The sequence below is a fragment of the Canis lupus genome, chromosome 2 (assembly GCF_003254725.2).
Source record: "Canis lupus dingo isolate Sandy chromosome 2, ASM325472v2, whole genome shotgun sequence".
In the NCBI taxonomy this organism is placed as follows: domain Eukaryota; kingdom Metazoa; phylum Chordata; class Mammalia; order Carnivora; family Canidae; genus Canis; species Canis lupus.
The window spans coordinates 5,334,905-5,359,098 of NC_064244.1; the positions used below are offsets into that span (position 1 = coordinate 5,334,905).

General features: G+C 39.6%; 2 protein-coding genes across 11 annotated transcripts in view; one reads left to right on the forward strand and one right to left on the reverse strand.

Annotated features, from left to right (window-relative positions):
* Positions 1-12,935, forward strand: part of MASTL (microtubule associated serine/threonine kinase like) — a 34,501-nt gene extending 21,566 nt beyond the window's left edge. For all 3 annotated transcript variants that reach the window (XM_025463865.3, XM_025463866.1, XM_025463867.3), the window contains 5 exons: positions 394-1,539; positions 3,223-3,361; positions 8,439-8,552; positions 8,661-8,762; positions 12,470-12,935. In XM_025463865.3, coding sequence (XP_025319650.1) covers positions 394-1,539; positions 3,223-3,361; positions 8,439-8,552; positions 8,661-8,762; positions 12,470-12,627 — 1,659 coding nt within the window. In that variant the 3' untranslated portion in view covers positions 12,628-12,935. The remainder of the gene's footprint in view (positions 1-393; positions 1,540-3,222; positions 3,362-8,438; positions 8,553-8,660; positions 8,763-12,469) is intronic.
* A 9,339-nt stretch (positions 12,936-22,274) lies between these two features.
* ACBD5 (acyl-CoA binding domain containing 5) overlaps positions 22,275-24,194 on the reverse strand; it is a 50,942-nt gene continuing 49,022 nt past the window's right edge. For all 8 annotated transcript variants that reach the window (XM_035713441.2, XM_035713436.2, XM_049096975.1 and 5 more), the window contains one exon: positions 22,275-24,194. In XM_035713441.2, coding sequence (XP_035569334.1) covers positions 24,182-24,194 — 13 coding nt within the window. In that variant the 3' untranslated portion in view covers positions 22,275-24,181.

Consider the following 24,194-nt stretch of genomic DNA (forward strand, 5'->3'; position numbering starts at 1 on the left):
CTATATCGCTATTGCAAACCAAATATATACATAATATAGCTTTACCCTCAATTTTACCTGAAAATGTTGCCTATTAATTTGTCCTCTGTAAATACTACGTATCAAATATGTATTATAGAATATCAAATACATATTAAATTATGCAAGTGCATATTAGAAAATAGTTTATTTGAATTTTAGGCTGCTGTTTCATTCAATACCTAATAAAACATACTTTAATTGTTTATGCTTTTTAATTCTGTGATATCATTGTTCTATTGTTCCAGTGGAAACTGGGAATAGGTAGCATAGTAATTTATGAGGTCATCTATTCCACCGAAATCAACAGAGGTTTAAAAGATTCAAGAATCTCGGTTTTATACAACTAAAAGAGTGTTTTTTTCTCCCTCTTAGGAAAGTGATGATGCACTGGGCTCTACAGTGATGAGTTGGAATATAATAGAAAAGTCTTCGTGTACAAAATCTACCGATGCCATTGAGACAAAAGGTTTCAATAAAAAGGATTTTGAATTAACCCTTTCTCCTATTCATAACAGCAGTATCATTCCTGCGACTGGAAGCTCTTGTGTAAACCTGGCTAAAAAATGCTTCCCTGGAGAAGTTTCTTGGGAAGCAAGAGAACTGGACATAAATAATGTTAATGTGGCCACTGACACCACCCGGTGTGTTTTCCATCAATCGGATCAGTGGGTTGTGGATCCCAGTGATGGGACTGAAGAATACTGTGGAAAAAGAGGTTTTAAAAGAAATTCTGAGTTAGTTGACTCTAGTCCTTGTCAGAACATCATACAGAATAAAAAAAATTGTATAGAGCATAAGTCTAGAAATGAAAAAAGTAATGGTTATATAAATCAAAGGACAAGCTTAACCAATGAAGTCCAAGACCTGAAGCTATCGGTATGTGAAAGTCAACAAAGTGACTGTGCCAATAAGGAGAACATGGTCAATTCTTCCATTGATAAACAACAAACCCCAGAAAAATCACCTATCCCAATGATAGCAAAAAACCTTATGTGTGAATTGGATGAAGATTGCAACAAGAATAATAAGAAGTTCTTAAGTTCTAGCTTTCTGGGTTCTGATGATGAGAGAGCTTCTAAAAGTATCTGTATGGACTCTGATTCATCTTTTCCTGGAATTTCTATAATGGAAAGTTCATTAGAAAGGCAGTCCTTAGATCCAGATAAAAGCATCAGAGAATCTTCTTTTGAAGAATCAAACATTGAAGACCTACTTGCTGTATCACCCAGCTGGCAAGAAAATCCCTTGCCAAAAGATGATGAGAATCTGGCTGTCCAAGCCAGTAGCCAAAAAATGTTAGCTTCGTCTTCTGATGTGTTAAAAACATTAACCTTATCTAAAAGAAATGCAGTAGCTTTTCGAAGTTTTAACAGTCATATTAATGCGTCCAATAACTCAGAACCATCCAAAATGAGTGTTACCTCTTTAGATGCAATGGATATTTCCTGTGTTTATAGTGGTTCATATCCCATGGCTATAACCCCTAGCCAAAAAGGAATATCCTATGTGCCATATCAGGTATGTGATAACTTTTTAACACTTTGTCTCTAGATTTTATAACAAGAAACTCTGAAGGCCAGATACTTGCCTCTCACCTAGACTTTCTGAGATTAATCATAAAGTTCTGTTTTGATGGTTAGGAATCTATGGATTATTGGAGGTTTTGATGCAGAAAGGTAAAGCTGGTGGTAATTTTATTAACTATAGAGCCTCCTGCATTTGCTCTCTGGACTTTCACATATTTTCTTTTTTTGCTTTTTTTTTTTTTTTTTTTTTAAGATTTTATTTTATTATTATTATTTTTTTAAGATTTTCTTTTCTGAGGGAGATCATGCTCATGAGTCGGGGAAGAAGGAAGGGGCATAGGGAGAGGGAGAAGCAGACTCCCTGCTGCACCAGGAGCCCGCTGTGGGGCTTGATCGCAGGACCCCAAGATCATGACCTGAGCCAAAGGCAGACACTTAACAGACTGAGCCACCCAGGTGCCCCTAGACTTTCACATGTTTACTTATTTACAGACACATATTTTCACTTGATGAAAGCAACTCCAAGTTACAATATTAAAGTTCAGTCTATCTTACTCCCTTCCAAGGACCTTCCTACATTATCTCTTCTTTTCAAAGAAAATAGTTGGAAAGTATATATTTCAAGTCTTCTGTTTTTATTGTCTAATAATCTTCATCTTAATAATCCCAAAGTTTTCATTTTTTTAATCTTAATAATCCCAAAGTTTTAATTTTTTTTTCTTTTTTTGGAGAGACATCATAAAATAGAAAATATGCAAACTGAATTAAGGTCACCTCAATTAAGACTTGGGGTTTTCTAATCAGAACTCACTGAGTGACTTAGAAGTTCCTTTTCCTCAGAGCCTATTTCTTGTCTCTCCGTAGAATGTGCTGACACCTGTCCCACTGGTCTCACAGAGTCCTTGTGAGAATACAGGATATCTTAAACAAATACTGATTAGCACAAGAGGTTATTTACATTTACTTCAGCTTATGTGTTCAGTCACATAAAATTCAGTCATTTTCAACCATAGCATCCTTCAGTGACCATTCTTAAGTTTGTATTAATCCATGCTATCAGGGTGCTGGGGTGGCTCAGTTGGTTAAGTGTCTGCCTTTGGGTCAGGTCATGATCCCAGGGTTCTGGAATCCAGTCCCACATCCAGCTCCCTGCTCAGTGGGGAACCTGTTTCTCCCTCTGCCGCTCCCCCTGCTTGTGCTCTCTCTCTCTCTCAAATCTTTTTTAAAAAAATCCACGCTATCAAATTCTTACAGATTTCTTCATTCTTGCATGCATATCTAGATCTTATTAAAGTAATTGGTCTTATCTAAGCTATTTAATTTCACCAGATGGGCAGCCCTAGTGGCTTAGCAGTTTAGCGCCGCCTTCGGCCCAGGGTGTGATCATGGGGACCCAGGATCGAGTCCCATGTCAGGCTCCCTGCATGGAGCCTGCTTCTCTCTCTCTCTCTCTGTCTCTGTCTCTAATAAATAAATAAAATCTTAAAAAAAAATAATTTCACCAGATACTAGGACTGTTTGGAATCATCGTTGGTAATGAGTCCATTTTCAAAATTTATCAAGGATTAGAGTATGGCTTTTATGCCTGACTGCCTAGCTTTGCTTTTGTTTTAGTATTTCTGTTCACTGTAGAAGGAATGAAGAGATTTACTGAAAACTCTTTTTAAATTGGCAGACCCCAAATCAGGTCAAATCAGAAACTCCATACCGAACTCCAAAGAGTGTAAGGCGAGGAGCGGCCCCAGTAGATGATGCGCGAATTCTTGGAACCCCGGACTACCTTGCTCCTGAGCTGTTACTGGGCAGGGCCCATGGTAAGACTTACATGTCTTCAGTTTTTGAAGTATTATCAATTACTACGTTTTCTTTTAAGGTAAAATGGTTTTAAATTTCTTTGGTACTTGGATTGCCTGGAGTAAAAGAAAATGAGCTCATGTGATACTGTTTTCTCATAAATATGGCATTTCTTATGGTTAAAGAAGACATGCAGCCATTTGTTCTTTGCCTTCTTGTTCACTCTCAGTGATCCAGAGAATCCCTAGTCTACCTGCTCTATTATTTTTGTTCAAAAATTCTTCTCGGGTCTGTTTCAGCTTTGGCTCAGGAATACAAAGTTGAGTCAAACTCCTGTTCAGTCTGCAGCAGCACATTCCTGTTTAGAGCTCGTTCTCCCTCCCTCTCCACAGGGTCAAGCCAGGAATGAGCTCTCTTCAGGTTGCAGCATAGGAAGACAAGGATGACATTTTTACCTAGCCTCTTTTTATCCCTTTCTCTCAAGAATTTTCCCTTCCTACATTCTGAAACGAACGGTATTGGACTGAATTCTGTCCCCCTGAAAAGACACATTGAAGTTTTCACCCTGAGATTTTTTGCATGTGCCACGCGGAAATATGGTCCTTGCAGGTATAATTAGGTAGGTAGGTTAAGATGAGGTCACCCTGGAGCAGGGTGGGCTCTTAAGCCAATATGACTGGTGTCCTTATAAAAACACAGCCACACGACCATGGAGACCCAGGGAGGATATCACAGGAAGAGGGATGGTTGGAGTGAGGCCCCTGCAAGCTAAGGACTGCAGGCAAACCACCAGAAGCTGGCAGGGCAAGGTAGTTTCCCTATAGGTTTCAGAGGGAGCATGGTCCTGTCAATGCCTTGATTCTAGACTTCTAGCTTCCAGAGCCATCAGACAATAAAGTCCTGTTTTGAAGCATCCAGTTTGTGGCACTTTGTGACAGTAGCTCTAGGAAATCAAAACCGTTGGTTTCAGAATGTAGGAAGGGAAAATTCTTGAGAGAAAGGGATAAAAAGTGCCTCTGGGTACTTAACTCATTTTTATACAGTGCCCCTGTTGCTAAGTCACAGATTTGCTCACTAGTTTCCTATAATATACATTTTCTCTACTCAGGATACAGTATGAAAGTAAGCATCACATGTAAAAGTTTGTTTTTTAGGATCTTTGCCACTATTTTAATAGGACACCTAGTTACCTTACTGTCTCATGATATATACTTTTAAAAGATTTTATTTATTTATTTGAGAGAGAGAGCACAAGCAAGGGGAGCAGTAGAGCGAGGGCAAAGCAGGCTCCCGGCAGAGCAGAGAGCTCAATGCCATTGCCATCCCAGGACTGGAGATCTTGACCTGAACTGAAGGCAGCTGCTTAACCAACTAAGCCACCCAGGCTCCCCCTTTAGTGATACATTTTAAGATTTTCATTTTCTATAAAATATTTGATACACAGTTCTTAAAATAACAATACAAAGCAATTTTTTTTAGAAGGCTCCACACTGGGAGCCCACTGTGGGGCTTGAACTCAGGACCCTGATCAAGAGTTGGATGCTAAAAAAAAAAAAGTTGGATGCTAACAGACTGAGTCAACCAGGCCCTGCAGTACAAAGCAATTTATGATTAAAAAAAAAAAAAAAAATCACTGCTTTATACCTGTTTCCCCAATTTCCAGACCCCAAGGCCTGTCTATACCAATTTTGTTTCTTGTATTGACCTCTCTGTTTCTAAACATCATACTGAGGACAGCTAAGACTTCTCTGAGTCCTCCCTGGTCTTCCCCCTAGGCCAATTACTTAGGAACTCTGGCCAGTTTCCCATGGCTGTTTGTGCATATTTTTGTTTCATTGCTGTTAACATTGTGTCAAAATTATGTTTGTCTCTCCCAGAGTAGGTTGTTTTCTCTTTGGGAAAAGCTCTTTCTTATTTATCTTTGCATCCCTTGTATCTGGCATAATAATTCATATATAGTTCAATGAATGATATGAGAATGAACTCATGATTTTTATACAATGTTACCTAATTACTCTTTTCTTACATGCAGGATTTCTGACTCTGGGTGAGTGAGCTTCTCTATGAAGTAATATGCCAAAGCAAATTACACTGAACAAAGTATAACTAGATCACATTGTATAAAAAATTTTGTTTCATCTCACTTAGGAAATACAAAATGAACTATATTCTGTCTTCTGAGCAGGAAGACATCAGAGAAAATGTTCTTCTCTGAAAACAAATGTAGGCATATAGCATTTTTAAAAATAACTTTTAAAGGTGGCAGAGAGTGGAGATATAGCCTTTTCTATTGCAACCCAGGAAACCGGCTTCATAAAATATTTTAAATTAGCTCCTACAACAGGGCTTGAATTTTCCTACCCATTTAATTCCATTATTATTAGGAAACAGAAAGGCATAACAGTATCAATGTACAAATTACACATGTAAGTTTTGAATTAGAAAACCAATAATGTAGGGATGCCTGGGTGGCTCGGTGTTTGAGCACCTGCCTTCTGCTTAGGTGGTGACCCAGAGTCCTGGGATTGAGTCCCACATGGGGCTTCCTGCGTGGAGCCTGCTTCTCCCTCTCTGTATCTCTCATGAATAAACAAATAAAATCTAAAGGAAGGAAGGAAAGAAGGGAGGGAGGGAGGGAGGGAGGGAGGGAGGGAGGGAGGGAGGGAGGGAAGAAAGAAAAAAAAGAAAAGAAAAGAAAACCAATAGTGTAAAAGAAATGTGTTCTATTCTCTAATAGTATGTATTATAATTGCTACAATTTATCATAATATGTGATCTTATTAGACTTTGACTCAAATATATGGATATGTGTGACATATCTATGGAGAAATCGTGTAAGTTTTTGACATGAGGACATTTTGGCTGAGCTGGGAAAAGGGTTCTAATTTCTAACCTAAGTAAAATAATAAAAATATATGTCTTTTTCCTGACTTCTCCCCTAATTTTTTGTTATTATTTGGTTATACTATCTATTCTTTCTCCATGCCATTTAAAAGATCCACTAACTGAGGTGGTTTGTATGTGATTATTACATGCATTCGTATTACATTACTTCTAGAAATAGAAGTCTATAGACTGTTTGTTCCTTAGGGAGGATGGGATTCTGTGACTTGCCATGAAGAGGCACTCTAAATGCATGTGATTATTTTCCTAATGGCAGATTCCACAACACTTTCCTACTTGTTTTAAAATGGAATGGTTGGGGGCAGCCTGGGTGGCTCAGTGGTTTAGCTCCACCTTTAGCTCAGGGTGTGATTCTGGGGACCCGGGATTGAGTCCCACATCGGGCTCCCTGCATGGTGCCTGCTTCTCCCTCTGCCTGTGTCTCTGCCTCTCTCTGTGTGTCTCTGATGAATAAATAAATAAAATTTTTTTAAAAATAATGAAAAATAAAAAAATACAGTGGAATGGTTGGTAGGGACGGGTGGGTGGCTCAACAGTTGAGCATCTGCCTGGGGAGTGATCCTGGAGTCCCGGGATCAAGTCCCACACTGGTCTCCCTGCGGGTAGCCTGCTTCTCTCTCTGCCTGTGTCTCTGCCTCTCTATCTCTCGTGAATAAATAAATAATTTTTTTTTTAAATGGAAAGGTGGTAGTTTCTTAACCACAATAATAAATTGTGTGAAGTTGATTTTAAAGAGTAATTTTCAAGCACATTTAGTACTAGACTAGAATTCCTATTTTGGGATCCCTGGGTGGCTCAGCGGTTTGGCGCCTGCCTTTGGCCCAGAGCGTGATCTTGGGGTCCCAGGATCGAGTTCCGTGTCGGGCTCCCTACATGGAGCCTGCTTTTCCCTCTGCCTGTGTCTCTGCCCGCCTCTCTCTCTCTCTCTCTGTGTTTATCATGAATAAATAAATAAAATCTTTAAAAAAAATCCTATTTTAAATTTATATTGAAGTTAATCTTTTTTTTTTTTTTTACTAAAATTAACTTTTACTTAGGAAATACTTTTTCATAGAATTAAACAAAAGTATAAACCAGAGGGATCCCTGGGTGGCGCAGCGGTTTAGCGCCTGCCTTTGGCCCAGGGCGCAATCCTGGAGATCCGGGATCGAATCCCACGTCGGGCTCCCGGTGCATGGAGCCTGCTTCTCCCTCTGCCTGTGTCTCTGCCTCTCTCTCTCTCTCTCTGTGACTATCATAAATAAATAAAAATTAAAAAAAAAAAAAAGTATAAACCAGATTATAAGGTCATGTATGTTTAAAATAATTGTTTAAAACATCTTTGTATATAGATGATGCTTCCAGTAAAGATCTTATTTAGAAAGGGGTTTTACATATTTATTAAGACTTACTCCCAAATTACTTCCTCAAGCTATGGTTTAAGTGAATATTTTTTGTGAAACTAATTTGTCCCCCTATGTTCTTAGAAGGAGTGAGGATACCTTAAAACATTCTAAGACTTTTCCTTGTTAACCAGGGTGTCCTCCAATTAGTATAAATATTGCTACTTTATCTCATACCCATATGAAGTAAATGGAATACAGAATCATCTCAATGTTCTTGTTTCCCCCGATTTGAAATTGAGTACTCTGTTAGTACTCTATTTTAGAGAGTAATCTTTAGATTTTTTTTTTTTAAGATTTTATTTATTTATGACAGACATAGAGAGAGAGACAGAGACAGAGACACAGGCAGAGGGAGAAGCAGGCTCCATGCAGGGAGCCTGACGCAGGACTCAGTCCCAGGTCTCCAGGATCAGGCCCTGGGCTGAAGGCGGCGCTAAACCGCTGAGTCACGGGGGCTGCCCCTAATCTTTAGATTAAATGCATTCCTTCGTTCTGTTTTAGGATTTAGAACAAGTAAGTGTCCAGAATATCAGAGGTTATTGTTAGTGACAAAAGAAAGATACCTTTCATTTTTCTTTGACTAGCTGTGTTGATTGCTAATCTAAACTTCTTGGAGAATAGAGAAGGAAAGTAATTGCCATATTACCAAAGTGAAGGTAATTTGGATTTTTGTACCTTAAGAAGCTAGAAGAATGTCTTAGGAAATGAATGCCTTGACTGTGCCCAAATATCCGTGTATTAACATTTTAGTTGGTGAAATATTTATACAAAATGCTTGCAAGTTCAGCTACTCCCTCTTAAATTCTAGGTCCTGCGGTAGACTGGTGGGCACTTGGAGTTTGCTTGTTTGAGTTTCTTACAGGAATTCCTCCTTTCAATGATGAAACATCACAGCAAGTATTCCAGAATATTCTGAAAAGAGGTGATTCTTTTTCTCTTAAGATAGATGCATTTAAAAAAAAAAAAAAAGATAGATGCATTTATCTGAGTATTATTTGAACAGTGATTAACAAGCTGTTTGTGTTTGTAGATATCCCTTGGCCTGAAGGTGAAGAAAAGTTATCAGATAATGCTCAAAATGCGGTAGAAATACTTTTAACTATTGATAATGCAAAAAGAGCTGGAATTAAAGGTAAGGTTTTATGTTAAAAAAAACTCTTATTGGGATCCCTGGTGGCGCAGCGGTTTGGCGCTTGCCTTTGGCCCAGGGCGCGATCCTGGAGACCCGGGATCGAATCCCACATCGGGCTCCCAGTGCATGGAGCCTGCTTCTCGCTCTGCCTGTGTGTCTGCCTCTCTCTCTCTCTCTCTGTGACTATCATAAATAAATTTAAAAAAAAAAAAAAATCAAGTTTAAAAAAAAAAAACTCTTATTCTCGGTTTGTTTCAGATGAATGGTAATGATATCAAGTTCTAGTACAATATTATAGATAATGACTGCTAAATTGGTTAAAAATTTCATCAGTTTATTTTTGCTGACTAGGTATGCATTGATATATTTGCCCCTATTCTGCATTAAAATGCAATGCATCAGGTGGGGATATTCACTCACTTAATTTTATTAATCTCAAACAGATACCTTAAAGCAATCTTACCTTTTCAATGTCTTAGGTTTTTTCAAAGTGTTAAAGTTATTCATCAACAAATACAGGAACTTTTTAAATCAAAACTCTTTTCTGTAAGTTCTTACTGCTTCATTTCTGATACCACTGTTGACTGACAAATGTAGCAAGTGCCAGGTTGTCTCAAATAAGACAAATCTGGTATATTTGTGAACCATTCAATGGCTTTTTCCAATACAGGTGTATATTAAAATTCCAATTTTGAAACTAGAAAAACTCATTAGCTTTACTTTAGTTTCAAATTAGATATAATGTCAGCTGCCTTAAGGTCTTTTTTGTAGAGGTACCTGGGTGGCTCAGTCAGTTAAACATCTGCCTTTCGCTCAGGTCATGATCCCAGGGTCCTGGGATCGAGCCCTACATTGGTCTCCCTGCTCAGTGGGGGAGCCTGTTTCTCCTTCTCCTCCCTGTTTATGCTCTCTCTCACTAGCTCTGTCTCTGTGTCTCTTTCTAATAAATACATATTTTTAATTCCTTTTTTAAAAAAATATTTATTCATGAGCAACAGAGAGAGAGAGAGAGAGAGAGAGAGAGAGAGGCAGAGACACAGGCAGAGGGAGAAGCAGGCTCCATGCAGGGAGCCTGATGTGGAACTCGATCCCGGGTCTCCAGGGTCACTCCTTGGGCCGAAGGCGGCGCTAAACTGCTGAGCCCCCGGGCTGCCCCAAAATTCCTTTTTTTAAAAATTGCCTTTGTAACAAAGTACATATTGAGTCAAAGAAGCAGTTATGTCCCCAAATGCATTTCCATGTGGTATAAGGTCTTCAGAAAAAAATGAGCTTTAGTAATGTCACTCATATAGCTTCTAGGTGTTCCCTCTAATAAGACCAACAATTTACTTATTTAACAAATCCTATTGAGTGACTTCTAGGTGCCAGGCAATGTTGCTGTGGGCGTTGGAGGTATTCTAGGATGAACAAACTAAAATCCATGTGCTTATAGAACTTTGTCTTTAGTGGAAAGACAGAAAGTAGGGCGCCTGGGTGCCTCCGTGATTGACCTTTGCCTTTAGCTCAGGTCATGATCCCTGGGTCCTGGGATTGAGTCCTCCATTGGCCTCCTCGTAGGGAGCCTGAGTCTCCCTCTACCCATGTTTCTGCCTCTCTCTGTGTATCTCATGAATAAATAAATAAAATCTTAAAAAAAAAAAAAAAAAGACAAAGTAATCAGATACAACCATGACATAATGCCATCTAGCAGTGAGTCCTGAGAAGAAAGGTAAAGCAAGTGAGTAGATACAAAGTGTTAAGAGATCTAGATAAAGTGGTTGGGAAGACCTCTGTGACAAGTGAGATTTGAAGAAAATCCTTTGTAAAATGAGTGTGCAGACATTTGAAAGCTCAGCTCTAAAATTACTTTGGAATAGGAGTTCTCATCTGGGGTAATTCTGCTTCCCAAAGGACAAAATAAGCGGAGACAGAAGAACACCATTCTCACCAATGACCTCAGATTTTTGTTTGTTTAGTGAACGACTTACATAGTGAAGCAGATGACAGGAGTAGTCTTCAGTTTTAAAAACAGTCATTGCGGGATCCCTGGGTGGCACAGCGGTTTAGCACCTGCCTTTGGCCCAGGGCGCGATCCTGGAGACCCAGGATCGAATCCCACGTCGGGCGCCCGGTGCATGGAGCCTGCTTCTCCCTCTGCCTGTGTCTCTGCCTCTCTCTCTCTCTCTCTCTGTGTGTGTGTGACTATCATAAATAAATAAAAAATAAAAAATAAATAAATAAAAATAAAAACAGTCATTGCAACAATTGTTTGTAGAGTTAATCTTAAATTAGCTTAGAATTCCTTTGTGAGTTCAGTTTAAATAAATAATTATGATGAGAGAGTCATCAAGTTTCACATCACAGCCAGATATCACAGTTTAAGAGTTACTGCTATAAGTAACTCTAAAGTAATCTATGCTCAGGCATTTACTTTGAACAATTAAGAGACACTTTTTCTAAATGTGAATTATTTTTGTTGTTTTATTTTCCCACCAGTCTTTTAGTTTAGGGAAAAACCAATTTGTAGACATATCAACTACCCAACCCATCACTCCTAATGTAGACACATAATTCTTTCCTGTCTCTATTGTCTTCTCCTAATATTATCCTTAAATTTGGTTGTTGATTTTTTTAAAACTAATTAATGCCCTAATTATCAATTAATTTGCCAACATCTTTATTGTTCACTTAACATGAAGGGTTGAGGAGAGGGGAGGTTGTGTCTAACAACTAAGTATCACAGTGTGATCAAAAGAGTATGTTTTCATTTTAGTAGGTAGAAGGAATTAGGTATTGCAAATGTACTTAAAGAAATGACCAAGTTGAGATCTTGTAAGTGAAGCAGTAAAAATTCCAGATATAACCATCCTGCAAAATGGGCATGTAGTCAAGATACAAGTCAATGAAATCAAAGAAGTCAAAGAACCATGAAGAGAATGTGTCGCAAATTTCATCAGTGTATGTGTTAAAAATCACCATGAAGGAGAAGGATGGAACATAGAGAAGAAAGTTAAGGTAGTGGAGGATGACTTCCTACCAGAGTTACGTAGGGCAGTAGGTGGTGCTAAGGATCACAGAGAGAGAAAAACAGCTAGAAGGACTTGGAATGAGAAGTGGAGCATTAACCATGAAGATTAGTGGTGTGGAAGCTGTGTCTGGGAGCAGGAAATAGTCCAAGCTCTTGTGCCATCAAGTCATGGGTTGTGTGAGAAGATGGAGGCATGAGAAAGATAGGCTTCTGTTAAAGCACATCACGCATTTACTCATTTGATAGATACAGGCCAAGCACCTGTCATGTGTTAAGTGTTAATACAAAATGACATAATATGTACCATTGTGAAGTACATGGTTGCACAGAGAGATAGACATTGTGGGCACCTGGGTGGCTCAGTCAGTTAAGCATCTGCCTTCAGCTCAGGTCATGATCCTAGGGACCTGGTATCTAGTCTCACATCAGGCTCCCTGCTCAGGGGGAGTCTGCTTCTCCCTCTCCCTCTGCCCCTCCACCCTGTTGGTGCAATCTCTCTCTCTCTCCTCTGTGTCTCTCTCTGTGTCTGTCTCTGTCTCTCGTTCACACTCTGTCTCAAAATAAAAACTTTAAAAAAAAACACAACACATATGTGAAGCAAAACAAGGGTAAGATATATGTGGAGACCTTCCCTTATTACTATAAAACAGTACTTACTAGGTAATGGTGTCATAATACTCTATTTTATGTTTTTCCTAAGAGCTGAAATGTCATCCTCTCTTCAGTGACGTGGACTGGGAAAATCTGCAGCATCAAACTATGCCTTTCATACCTCAACCAGATGACGAAACAGATACATCCTATTTTGAAGCCAGGAATAATGCTCAGCACCTGACCGTATCTGGATTTAGTCTATAGCACATCATCAGTTTTCCCTTTAATCTAATCTTGTCTTACAGAATATGCTAGCATAATTATATACACCTTCAGAGTCGACTGATCTAAGGGGGAAAAAGAATCATTACATTACTTGGATCAATGAGTTTGCAGTGTATGTTACAGCTTCCACACAGTTAAAAGTCTATCAAGATAACAATCAGTACTTATCTTAATCTCAGAGTTGTATATAGATCTTTAGAACCTTTTTCACTTTATTTATTTTGTTACTGCACTTTATGAAAAGTAATGCATCAATAAAAATAAAATGACACTACTCTGTTAGAAAAGTTAGCTTCCAGCCTTTCTTTCACATGTTGATTTCAGTCCACTGTTCAGTTTGGTGTAAAATAACAAAATCATACAGCTTTCTTTTTTTTTTTAAGATTTTATTTATTCATGAGAAAGAGAGAGAGAGAGAGAGGCAGAGACACAGGCAGAGGGAGAAGCAGGCTCCATGCAGGGAGCCCGACATGGGACTCGAACCCGGGTCTCCAGGATCATACCCTGGGCCGAAGGCGGCGCTAAACCACCGAGCCACCTGGGCTGCCCAAAATCATACAGTTTTATTGTAATTTTATTTAGACGTGATTGCTTCCAAAAGCTCAGGTCCGGAGAGAGCAGTCATTTAAGGTTGCTCTTGTGGCCTCAAAACTGCAGCTGGGAAATTCCATCAGTTGGTAGTGTAACTTCTCTAAGGCATGAGGAATAAAAAGGATAGAGGCTTTAGCTTACTTTGCTACGAATACATTCTTGCTGCCTTGGCTGCTTCTGGTGCTTTCTCTACAACACCTATTTGCTTAAAATTATACTGGAGGACTTTGGTGTGATATGCTGTAGCAATTTTAACAGCTTATTCAATTTTTTTTTAAAGATTTTATTTACTTACTTATGAGAGACACAGAGAGAGAGGCAGAGACACAGACAGAGGAAGAAACAAGCTCCTTGCAGGGAGCCCGACATGGGACTCAATCCCAGGTTTCCAGGATCACGCCCTGGACTGAAGGCAGCATGAAACTGCTGAGCCACCCGGGCTGCCCAGCTTATTCAATTTTAATAAAAAACGTGATGGTTTACATCTTCAAAGAATTTGTTAGAACATGTGCAACATTATAAGAAAACCTGACCCTTAAAAATAATTTATTTTTGCTTAATATAACACTTCAAGTATATCATCTGTCAACATCCTTCTAATTAAATATATAAGATTCAATTTCACTATATTAATGTTACCTAGAGGCAAATAAATGGGTGAGTAGTCCAAGAGAAAGGAAGATGGTGATGGAATAGATTCAGTATTCATAAATCAAGTCAACATGATATTAATATATATTAAAAGAAAGGATAAGAACCATATGATCGTTTCAATAGATGTAGAAAAAGTATTTGTCAAAATACAACCTGATTCATCATGATAAAAACCCTCAACAAAGTAGGTTTAGAGGGCACATACCTCAGCATAATAAACTCCATATAAGAAAAACCCACAGCTAATAGCATCCTCAATGGGAAAAACAGAGCTTTTCCTCTACGGTCAGGAACAAGACAGAGTGTCCACTGTTATGAACATAGTACTGGAAGTCCTAGCCACAGCAATCAGACAAATCAAAAGAAAGAAGTAAATCTCACTATCTGTGGGACACCTGGGTGACTCAGATGTTTAAGTGTCTGCCTTCTGCTCAGGTCATGATCCCAAGGTCCTGGGATCAAACCCCTATGTCAGGCTCCCTGCTTCTCCCTCTCCCTCTGCCACTCCGCCTGCTTGTGTACTCTCTCTCTCTCAAATAAATAAATAAAATCTTAAAAACTTTCACTATTTTCAGATTACATGGAAACTCTGAAAGACTCCAAGAAAACCTGCTAAAACTGATACAAGAATTCAGTAAAGTCACTAGTGTACAGAAATCTGTTACAGGGCAGCCGCGGTGAGTCCGCAGTTTAGAGCTGCCTTCAGCCCAGGGCGTGATCCTGGAGACGGGGATCAAATCCCTCGTCAGGCTCCCTGCATGGAGCCTGCTTCTCCCTCTGCCTAGTTCTGCCTCTCTGTCTCTGTGTGTCTCTCATGAATAAATAAAATCTTTATTTTAAAAAATCTGTTACAGTTAAGATTTTATTTGTTTATTTGAGAGAGAGAAACCAAGAAAAAGACTCTTACCTATAGAGAACACACTGATGGGTAAGCAGAAGGGAGATGGGTGGGGGGATTGAGCAGTGCACTTGCTGTGATGGGCACCAGGTGATGTACTGAAATAACTATATTGTGCACCTGAAACTATTACACTGTATGTTAACTACCTGGAATTTAAATAAAATTTTATGAACAATAAATGGGTAAGTAGGAAAAAACAGGAAATGGGGCAGCCTGGGTGGCTCAGCGGTTTCATGCCGCCTTCAGCCCAGGGTGTGATCCTGGAGACCTAGGATCAAGTCCCACGTTGGGCTCCCTGCATGGAGCCTGCTTCTCTCTGCCTTTCTGTGTGTGTTTGTGTGTGTGTGTGTGTGTGTGTGTGTGTGTCATAAATAAATAAAATCTTTAAATAAATAAAAAAAACAGGAAACGAAATCCTCTTTGAGTCTTGGAGATCACCAAAAGTAAATCCAGTTTGCACTACAAAAGCCCTCAAACAGGTTCAGTTAGGAGTCGGTACCAGGAACATTTCAAAGAGTGAAAAAAAGTGGTTAAAATAATTCCTGGAAATCAAAACCACAATGAGATACCACCTCACACCAGTGAGAATGGGAAAAATTAACAAGGCAGGAAACAACAAATGTTGGAGAGGATGTGGAGAAAAGGGAACCCTCATACACTGTTGGTGGGAATGTGAACTGGTGCAGCCACTCTGGAAAACTGTGTGGAGGTTCCTCAAAGAGTTAAAAATAGACCTGCCCTACGACCCAGCAATTGCACTGTTGGGGATTTACCCCAAAGATACAAATGCAATGAAACGCCGGGACACCTGCACCCCGATGTTTCTAGCAGCAATGCCCACAATACCCCAACTGTGGAAGGAGCCTCGGTGTCCATCGAAAGATGAATGGATAAAGAAGATGTGGTTTATGTATACAATGGAATATTCCTCAGCTATTAGAAATGACAAATACCCACCATTTGCTTCAACGTGGATGGAACTGGAGGGTATTATGCTGAGTGAAGTAAGTCAATCGGAGAAGGACAAACATTGTATGTTCTCATTCATTTGGGGAATATAAATAATAGTGAAAGGGAATATAGGGGAAGGGGGAAGAAATGTGTGGGAAATATCAGAAAGGGAGACAGAACGTAAAGACTGCTAACTCAGGGAAACGAACTAGGGGTGGTGGAAGGGGAGGAGGGCGGGGGGTGGGAGTGAATGGGTGACGGGCACTGGGGGTTATTCTGTATGTTAGTAAATTGAACACCAATAAAAAATAAATTAAAAAAAATAAAAATAAAAATAAATAAAATAAAACAATAAAAATAAAATAAAATAAAATAATTCCTGGAATTTCGTATCAGAGCACCTGGATGGCTCACTGGTTGAGCATCTATTTTTGGCTTAGGTTGTGACCCTGGGGTCCTGGGATTGAGTCCTGCATCAGGCTCCCCACAGGGAGCCTGCTTTTCCTTCTGCCTATGTCTCTGCCTCTCTCTATGTCTCCCATGTATAAATAGATAAAATCTTAAAAAAAAAAAATTCTAGATCCCCCTCTCCAACTGCACACATCCTTCTGAATATGCTCTCCCTTCCTCTTGGCAGATATTGTAGGTTTTTCCTCAGGATAGGTAAACAGGCAGGGTACCAAGCACACATGAAAGCAGGGGTACTGGCTGTGCTGTAGATCTTTCATTTGCCCCTCCAAATCCACTTCCACCCTTCTCCAGCCTGTTCTGTGTCCTGGGAAGCTGACCTGCATTGACTAAATCAACAGACTTTCCTACACTCTGGCTGCCAGATAGACTTGGCTACTGGAGAGTATCACCAGGAGATCCAAGGGAAGGAAGAGAGTGAGGTAGGAATATTGATTCCCATACTTTCTTCCCTGTAAGTCCAGGTAGGCTGGCTGCCTCTCCACCAGTTTTCAGCTCTTGTAAAGTAACCATCTCCACAGTCCCAATCTGTCTATGGCATCTGATAATGCTCCTTCCCCTCATCCCTGAAGACCTAGGAGGTAGCAGCAGAGACCTACTGCTATTAACTCCCAAGGGATTCATTCGTTATGATCTGATCTATGTCACCCCAGAATTCATATATTGAAGTGCTAACCTTCAGTACCTCAGACTCTAAGTATATTTAGAGATGGAATCTTTAAAGAGATAATTAAGTTAAATGAGGCCATTAGGGTGGTCCCTATACCAGATGACTACATTCTTATAAGAAAAGTAGATTAGGGGATGCCTGGGTGGCTCAGTGTTTGAACATCTGCCTTTGGCTCAGGTCATGATGATCCTGGGGTGCTGGGATCAAGTCCCACATGGGGCTCCCTGAGGGAGCCTATGTCTCTGCCTCTCTCTCTCTCTCTCTCTGTCTCTCATGAATAAATAAATAAAATCCTTAAGAAAAAAGAAAGAAAAAAAGAAAGAAAGAAAAGTAGATTAGGACACAAATGCAGAGGGAAGACTGTGTAGAGTTGCAGAGAAAAGATGCCATGAGAGGCCTCAGAAGAAATCAGCCATCAAAAACCTGATCTTGGATTTGTAGACTCCAGACTGTGAGGGAAAAAAATTGGATTTATTGACTGCTAGGTAGTTTTATTTTTTTTTTAAGATTTTATTTATTCATGAGAGACACAGAGACATACGCAGAGGGAGAAGAAGGCTTCCTGTGGGGAGCCCGATGGGGGACTCAATCCCAGGACCCCAGGATCATGACCTGAGCTGAAGGCAGACACTCAACCACTGAGCCACCCAGGTACCCACTGCTAGATTTTAGCCACCTAGTCTATGGTACTTTGTTGTGGCAGCCCTAGCAGACTGATATAGTACTAAAGTATTCCTTGTGGTTTCCTTATACCCTGCCCATTCCTTCATTAAATAGGTTTTTTATGTTCTCCTTTCTCCTCAACATATCCAAATGAATTTGCATTTCTGTTGAGTCTCTGATATAAATAATAGCATTAAAATAGGCTTTTTAAAAAAAGATTTTATTTATCCATGAGAGACAGAGGCAGAGACACAGGCAGAGGGAGAGGTGGGCTCCTCAAAGCAGGACTCAATCCCCAGACCCAGGATCACGCCCTGAGCCAAAGACACACTCAACCACTGAGCCACCCAGGCATCCCACTAAAATAGGCTTTAAACAAACATGTACATCAACTGCCAAGACCCCCAACCCTCTAACCCCAACCCTCAGTCAGCTCCCAGAATGCAGTTAGAAAGGATCTAAGCCTCTAGGCAAGAGATTAGTAGTCTGAGGAATTTAACCACCTCAAGAGATCTTTAAAAATATCCAAAGATAGGGCACCTGGCTGGCTCAGTCGGTGGAGCCTGTGACTCGATCTCAGAGTCATGAGTTCAAGGCCCACTTTGGGTGTAAAGCTTACTCTAAAAAAAAAAAAAAAAAATGTGACATGGATGTCCCCAACTTTAAATGGCTTATACAGAAAGCTCTTCAGTGAAACCTACTGTTTCTAAGCCCCACTGAGAGCCTCCAATCAGCTTTGTAGTCTCTTACTCAGAAATATGAGCAAACAACTAAAGATTACAGATACCTGAGGAAAGTCTTTTTAAATATATTGACCAAAACAATTTGAAGAAAAAGTCATGACGGAAGCAGAGTCTATACACACAGAAAAAACTTCAAAGGTATTATCAGTAGTATCCCCAGAAACATTTTAAAGGATATTGCCTTGGGATCCCTGGGTGGTGCAGCGGTTTAGCACCTGCCTTTGGCCCAGGGCACAATCCTGGAGACCCGGGATCGAATCCCACGTCGGGCTCTTGGTGCACGGAGCCTGCTTCTCCCTCTGCCTATGTCTCTGCCTCTCTCTCTCTCTGTGACTATCATAAATAAATAAAAATTTAAGAAATTAAAAAAAATAAAGGATATTGCCTATAGTATAAAGAATACTCAGAAAAATTTTAAAACATTTTTAAAAATATGGTACTAGAGGGCGCCCAGGTGCTTCAGTCGGTTTAGTGTCTGCCTTCAGCTCAAATCATGATCCCAGGGTCCTAGGATCTAGCTCAGCAGGAAATCTGCTTCTCCCTCTCCCTCTGCCACTCCCCCTGCTCCTGCTCTCTCTCTCTCTCCCTCTCTCTCTCTCTCTCAAATAAATAAATAAATTTTAAAATGATAGTAGAAATGAAAACTAAATAGAAAGGTTCAAAGTTGAAGAAATCTCTCCCAAAGAGTAAAAAGACAAAGTTGAAAAATAGGAGAGAAAAGATGAATTTCAAGGATGTGTTTAGTTTAGGTAGTTTACTGTCCAAATAATAGGAGCTCCAGAGAAAATGAACAGAGAAATGGAAAAGAAATGATTAATGAAAACAACAATGTTCAGCCTGAAGGACATAAATTTACAGATCGGAAGAGCCAAATGGTCAGCATAAGGAAAAAACAGTACTGATGTATATTGTATTATTGTTTCCAATCCACTCCACATCCTTTCTCATGCAAGATTGTAGTGTTTTCCCTAGAGTGGTTGAAATAAATTTCCTCCAACTTGGGTGTGGTCATGAGACTTGCTTTGGCCAATGGAAGATTAGTAGACATGACGTGTGCTCATGGTCCAAATAGGAAGAGGCACATGGAACAGAAATGAACTCAAATCAAAGCGTTGTTCTGACAAACTGAACTGAGTCCAGCATGGGCACAACCTACCCAGAGACCTATGAGTAAGGATAATGAGAACATTGAACTTTGAGGTCATTTGTTACATGGCATCATTGTAGCAAGTATCTCCTATGTATAGGAACTTACAACAGTGAAATTTCAGACACTGGGGCAAAAGGAAGATACTATAAGCATCCAAAGAGGAAGAAATAAGACTGGTGTGAAATAATAGAAAATATACATATTGACTTCTGTCCCTGGTTCCTGGTATAGAGCTCCTAAAATCCTTGTAATTTCCTAAGTGATAAGAACAGTGAGAGCATCTTTTGTTCCCACATCTGGTCTTTCACCTGTTTTTGCTCCTAAATCCCTTGGAATTCCTGGGTGACAGGAGTATCGTTTGTTCTGATGAGATGACTCTGATGAGTTGGTTGCCAGAAAGACAAAGCCATAACTAGAAGCTTGGAATTCTCAACCCCACCCTCATTCTCCAGAGAGGGGTAGGGCTGGCATAGCCTTATGGTCATCTGCCCATCCTTGAGACTGTCACTGTGGTCAGTAGAAAGGATATACACTGACCAGGTTTGAGTCACAGGCCCACCACCGTGGCTTGAGGAGGGGTAGGGCTGGCATAGCTGGGTGTTCTATTGTGCAGGAACCCCTCACCTCCCCCACCCCCATCACCTACTGAGAATGGAGGATGAAGAGCTCTCCAAAGGGAGAGGGACAGAGGAGGGCGGTGTCTTTATCGGAGGAGAAGGAGGGAAGGATGCTAGGCAGGATAACAGAACAGTGGCAACACTCTGTGTTACATACATATTTAAAAGTTCTCTTTTGTTTTTTATTTTTTTTATTTTTTTATTATTTATGATAGTCACAGAGAGAGAGAGAGAGAGAGGCAGAGACATAGGCAGAGGGAGAAGCAGGCTCCATGCACCGGGAGCCTGACGTGGGATTCGATCCTGGATCTCCAGGATCGCGCCCTGGGCCAAAGGCAGGCGCTAAACCGCTGCGCCACCCAGGGATCCCTCTTTTGTTTTTTATTTTTTTTTATTTTTTTTCCCACCCCCCCCTTTTGTTTTTTAAAGGGAAAGGACTTTTATCCCTTTCCAGTTTATAAAATGTGGTACCATTTCAAAAGAGGATTGATGGAGAGAAAATCAGCAAACAATGGTTGAGAAGCAAAAAGGAAAAACAAGTAGAGACCTAAAGAAGGGGGCATTTAAACCCAAACACATGTTCTTTCCTGATATATGGGCAAAAATAAATTTGTAAAATTGTATATATGTATAAACTGGAGTAATTTTAGGCCTTTAAATAATGTTTTTATAGACAAAAGACCTAACTATGGTAAACTAGCTCTAGCCAATAATAGGGAGAGGGAGTGTCCTGTGTGAGAGTTCCAAGAAACTTACTGTTTCCTGATCAGATAAAGATCTTTATCTGTTTGTAAAATAAACATTAGACCTAGATGTGGAGCAGCCATCTGGCAAGCAGAACAACAAAAGCTACACATCAAAGACAGCAGAACAGAAAGGAGCCTCTTCCTAACCATGTTGTGGAAGCACCCAGCCCTAGGCTTCCTACCTCTGAGCGACTTCTTTTTTTTATTTTCAAGATTATTTATTTATTTGACAGAGAGAGAGATAATAAGCGCAAGCAGGGGGAGGGGCAGATGGAGAAAGAGAAGCAGAATGCTGAGCAGGGAGCCGGATGTGGGACTGGATCCCAGGACCCTGAGATCATGACCTGAGTGGAAGCCAGATTTTTAACCAACTGAACCATCCAGGCGCCCTGTGTACTTCTTGTATTTGAGAAAAAAACCCCCAAACTTACTTGGTCAAGTCACTGACGTTTTGATGACAGGCAGCACAACATTGGTATTTTTTTTTTTTTAAGATTTATTCATGAGAAAAAAAAAAAAGATTTATTCATGAGAGCCACACACAGAGAGAGAGAGGCAGAGACATAGGCAGAGGGAGGAGCTGAAGCAGGGAGCCTGATGCAGGACTCGATCCCAGGACCCCAGGATCATGACCCGAGCCAAAGGCAGACACTCAGCCAGTGAGCCACCCAGACACCCAAACACTGGTATTTTAGGTGATACAAATAGCTAACATCACTTTTATCAGTATCTGTAAAAGTTACAAGTTATATATTTGTATGAAAAACACAAATCCTGGGGCGCCAGGATGGCTCAGTTGGTTAAGCATCTGCCTTTGGCTCAGGTCATGATCCTAGGGTCCTGGGGTCTCAGCAGGGAATCTGCTCCCTTCTCTCTTTCTGCCCAACCCCCTCCTCCTGTTGGTTGTCTCTCACACTCTCAAATAAATGAATAAAATCTTTAATAAAAAAAAAAATGGGTGTATGGGTGGCTCAGTCAGTTAGATACCTGCCTTCAGCTCAGGTTATGGTCCCAGGATCCTGGGATTAAGCCCAGCAGGGCTCCCTGCTCAGTGCGGAGCCTACTTCTTCCTCCTCCCAACTCCACCCCTCCCTTGTGCTCTCTCTCTCAAATGAATAGTCTTTAGAAAAAAACAAAACACCCCCCTAAAAAAAAAAACAACAACAAAAAAAAACACAAATCCTCTGAGCATATTCCACCTAAGACCAATTGTGTATTTAAGATGTCATGGCTGGGGGAAGCTATCTATGTGGTGTAAGAATGGAAACTAAGATTTTGACTGGACATTCTCAACCAAATGACTAAAGGACTTCTACTTTATCCCAGTTTTGAACTTTTATGAAATTCTATGTAATACCATGGTTTTATTCTGAAAGAGGCATGATTACTTTCTATGAATTCCCACAATTTACACTTGTTTAATCCTTTATTCAATGTACTTCTACCAGTAACAAGTAATAAAAACCATAGCATTTCTCATTAACCTTTTTATTTTTAATGTAGTTTTACAATAAAGGAACAGAAAAGAAGATCATTAAAAAAATACCAGCTGTCAATTTAAAATTTTAAATGAGGTTCTTTTTAACAAAGCAGTAACACCATATCCTATAATTACATCTTTATTTATATATACAAGAACTGTGTGCAAAGTACTTTTCAAACTATAAAATAAGACTTTGGAATAGGATACAAATGGTTATCCCTAGGAGTTAGTTACCTCCCACTGCCTATAATGAATCACAACTGCTTATGTTCTTAAATTTGCTTTTAGTTATTTTATTTACTATCAAGAAATGCCACCACCATTGTCTGATACCAAATTAATATCTAATTTTTAAAAAATAATCCCTGATCCACAGGTGTGAACCTTATTTTTCCATATAATTCAGTTACTTGCTTCATTTTTTCCCCTAAATAGAGTTTTTAAAAGGTGAATATTAGTAACCCCTTTAGAGAGACACATTTTAATCAGGATGTGATTTAAAAATAAAACCATCAAGTTACAAGAAAAAAAAAGGAACAAAGAATTTGGGGAAAGCAAATTGTATTCTTATACTGTTTTCTTCAAGCAAAGAACCACGCTCTATGCAAGGGATGGATTACTTTCTTAAAACACTCTGAACACAGGATGCTTAACCCAACATCACACATATCGAGAATGCTTAAAAATTATTTGCTACTATGCCTTCGAATGAGAGAAATCTTTAAAGTACAAGCTACATCTAAATGTGAAATTTTGGAAGGTATACAGGAAGAATAATTCCAAACAAAGCCTTCAAGGATCTCTATATGTTACAGTCTTCTTTCTCATCTAAATGTGGGGGGCGGGGGAAGCATTTACATTCAGGTTAGTTGGGTGTGCCTTCTTCACATGGAAGCATAAGCCCTGCTTGCTTGCAAATCCTTCCATTACCCCTGTGAAATAGGTGTATCTCAAATATTATACCCCAAGGGAAAAACAGAGGCACTAAAAGGTTAAGAGTCCAGTCTGTGTAGTTTACCAGTTGCAGAAAAGTGATTTTCATGTGTTTCCTTTTTGACCTTTTGTAAAAACAGTATAAATAAGTTTTCATTTTATATTTCAAAGCACCCTATGAAGCAGAAACAAGATATCCTCAAAGAAAAGCGATTACAAAGGAATAAATGTATACGATTGAATAAAATCTTATCAATGATCTACAGGCTCAGAGTATACTTCTAAACTTCCTAGAAGCCGATTCTTCATCATTCTTGTCAGCAGGTTATGTCTAGTCTGTGTTCATTTGTAAAAAGTAAGCCTGGTACATAGGGCTCTACTTTGTAATAACGACGCCTGAACAGTAAAGTCAGTGCTGTGAATGCCCAGGAAAGATTATGGGCAGCCCACAGAGAGGATGTGGAGAAAATTCTTCCAGCAGTTTTCTACTGCTTGGCATGGCAATTCATTGACTAAATTGAAAAGTTCATTTAATCTCATTTGAACTTCACTCCTGGTTTGTATTCTTTCTTATAGTTAATTTAGAAAATTAAAAATAAAATATCTCATTATCACAACTGTACCTTGGAAAAGCAGCTTATTGTTCTCTACGGGAGATAATCAGGTAAATATGTTACCAAACAATAATTAATAATTTAATGCTCTTCAAGTTCAAGGTAGGGCAAATCTATGTATGCTACTTGTAACCTAGCTGAGATTAATTATTCAAGTATCAGCAATATTAAATGTTATCATTTTTGTAGTGCAAAATATATATATGTATATATGTACACAAACCAAACTATTGGACGACAAAAAGAAGTGTAATCATCACAAACTAAGATTCTCTTGTGATTTCCACATTCCATTTCATTCTGAGGTCATTCAGGCCCAGTAGTCTTCTTGGGTAAAACACCATTTTCTTCAGTTCAGTTTT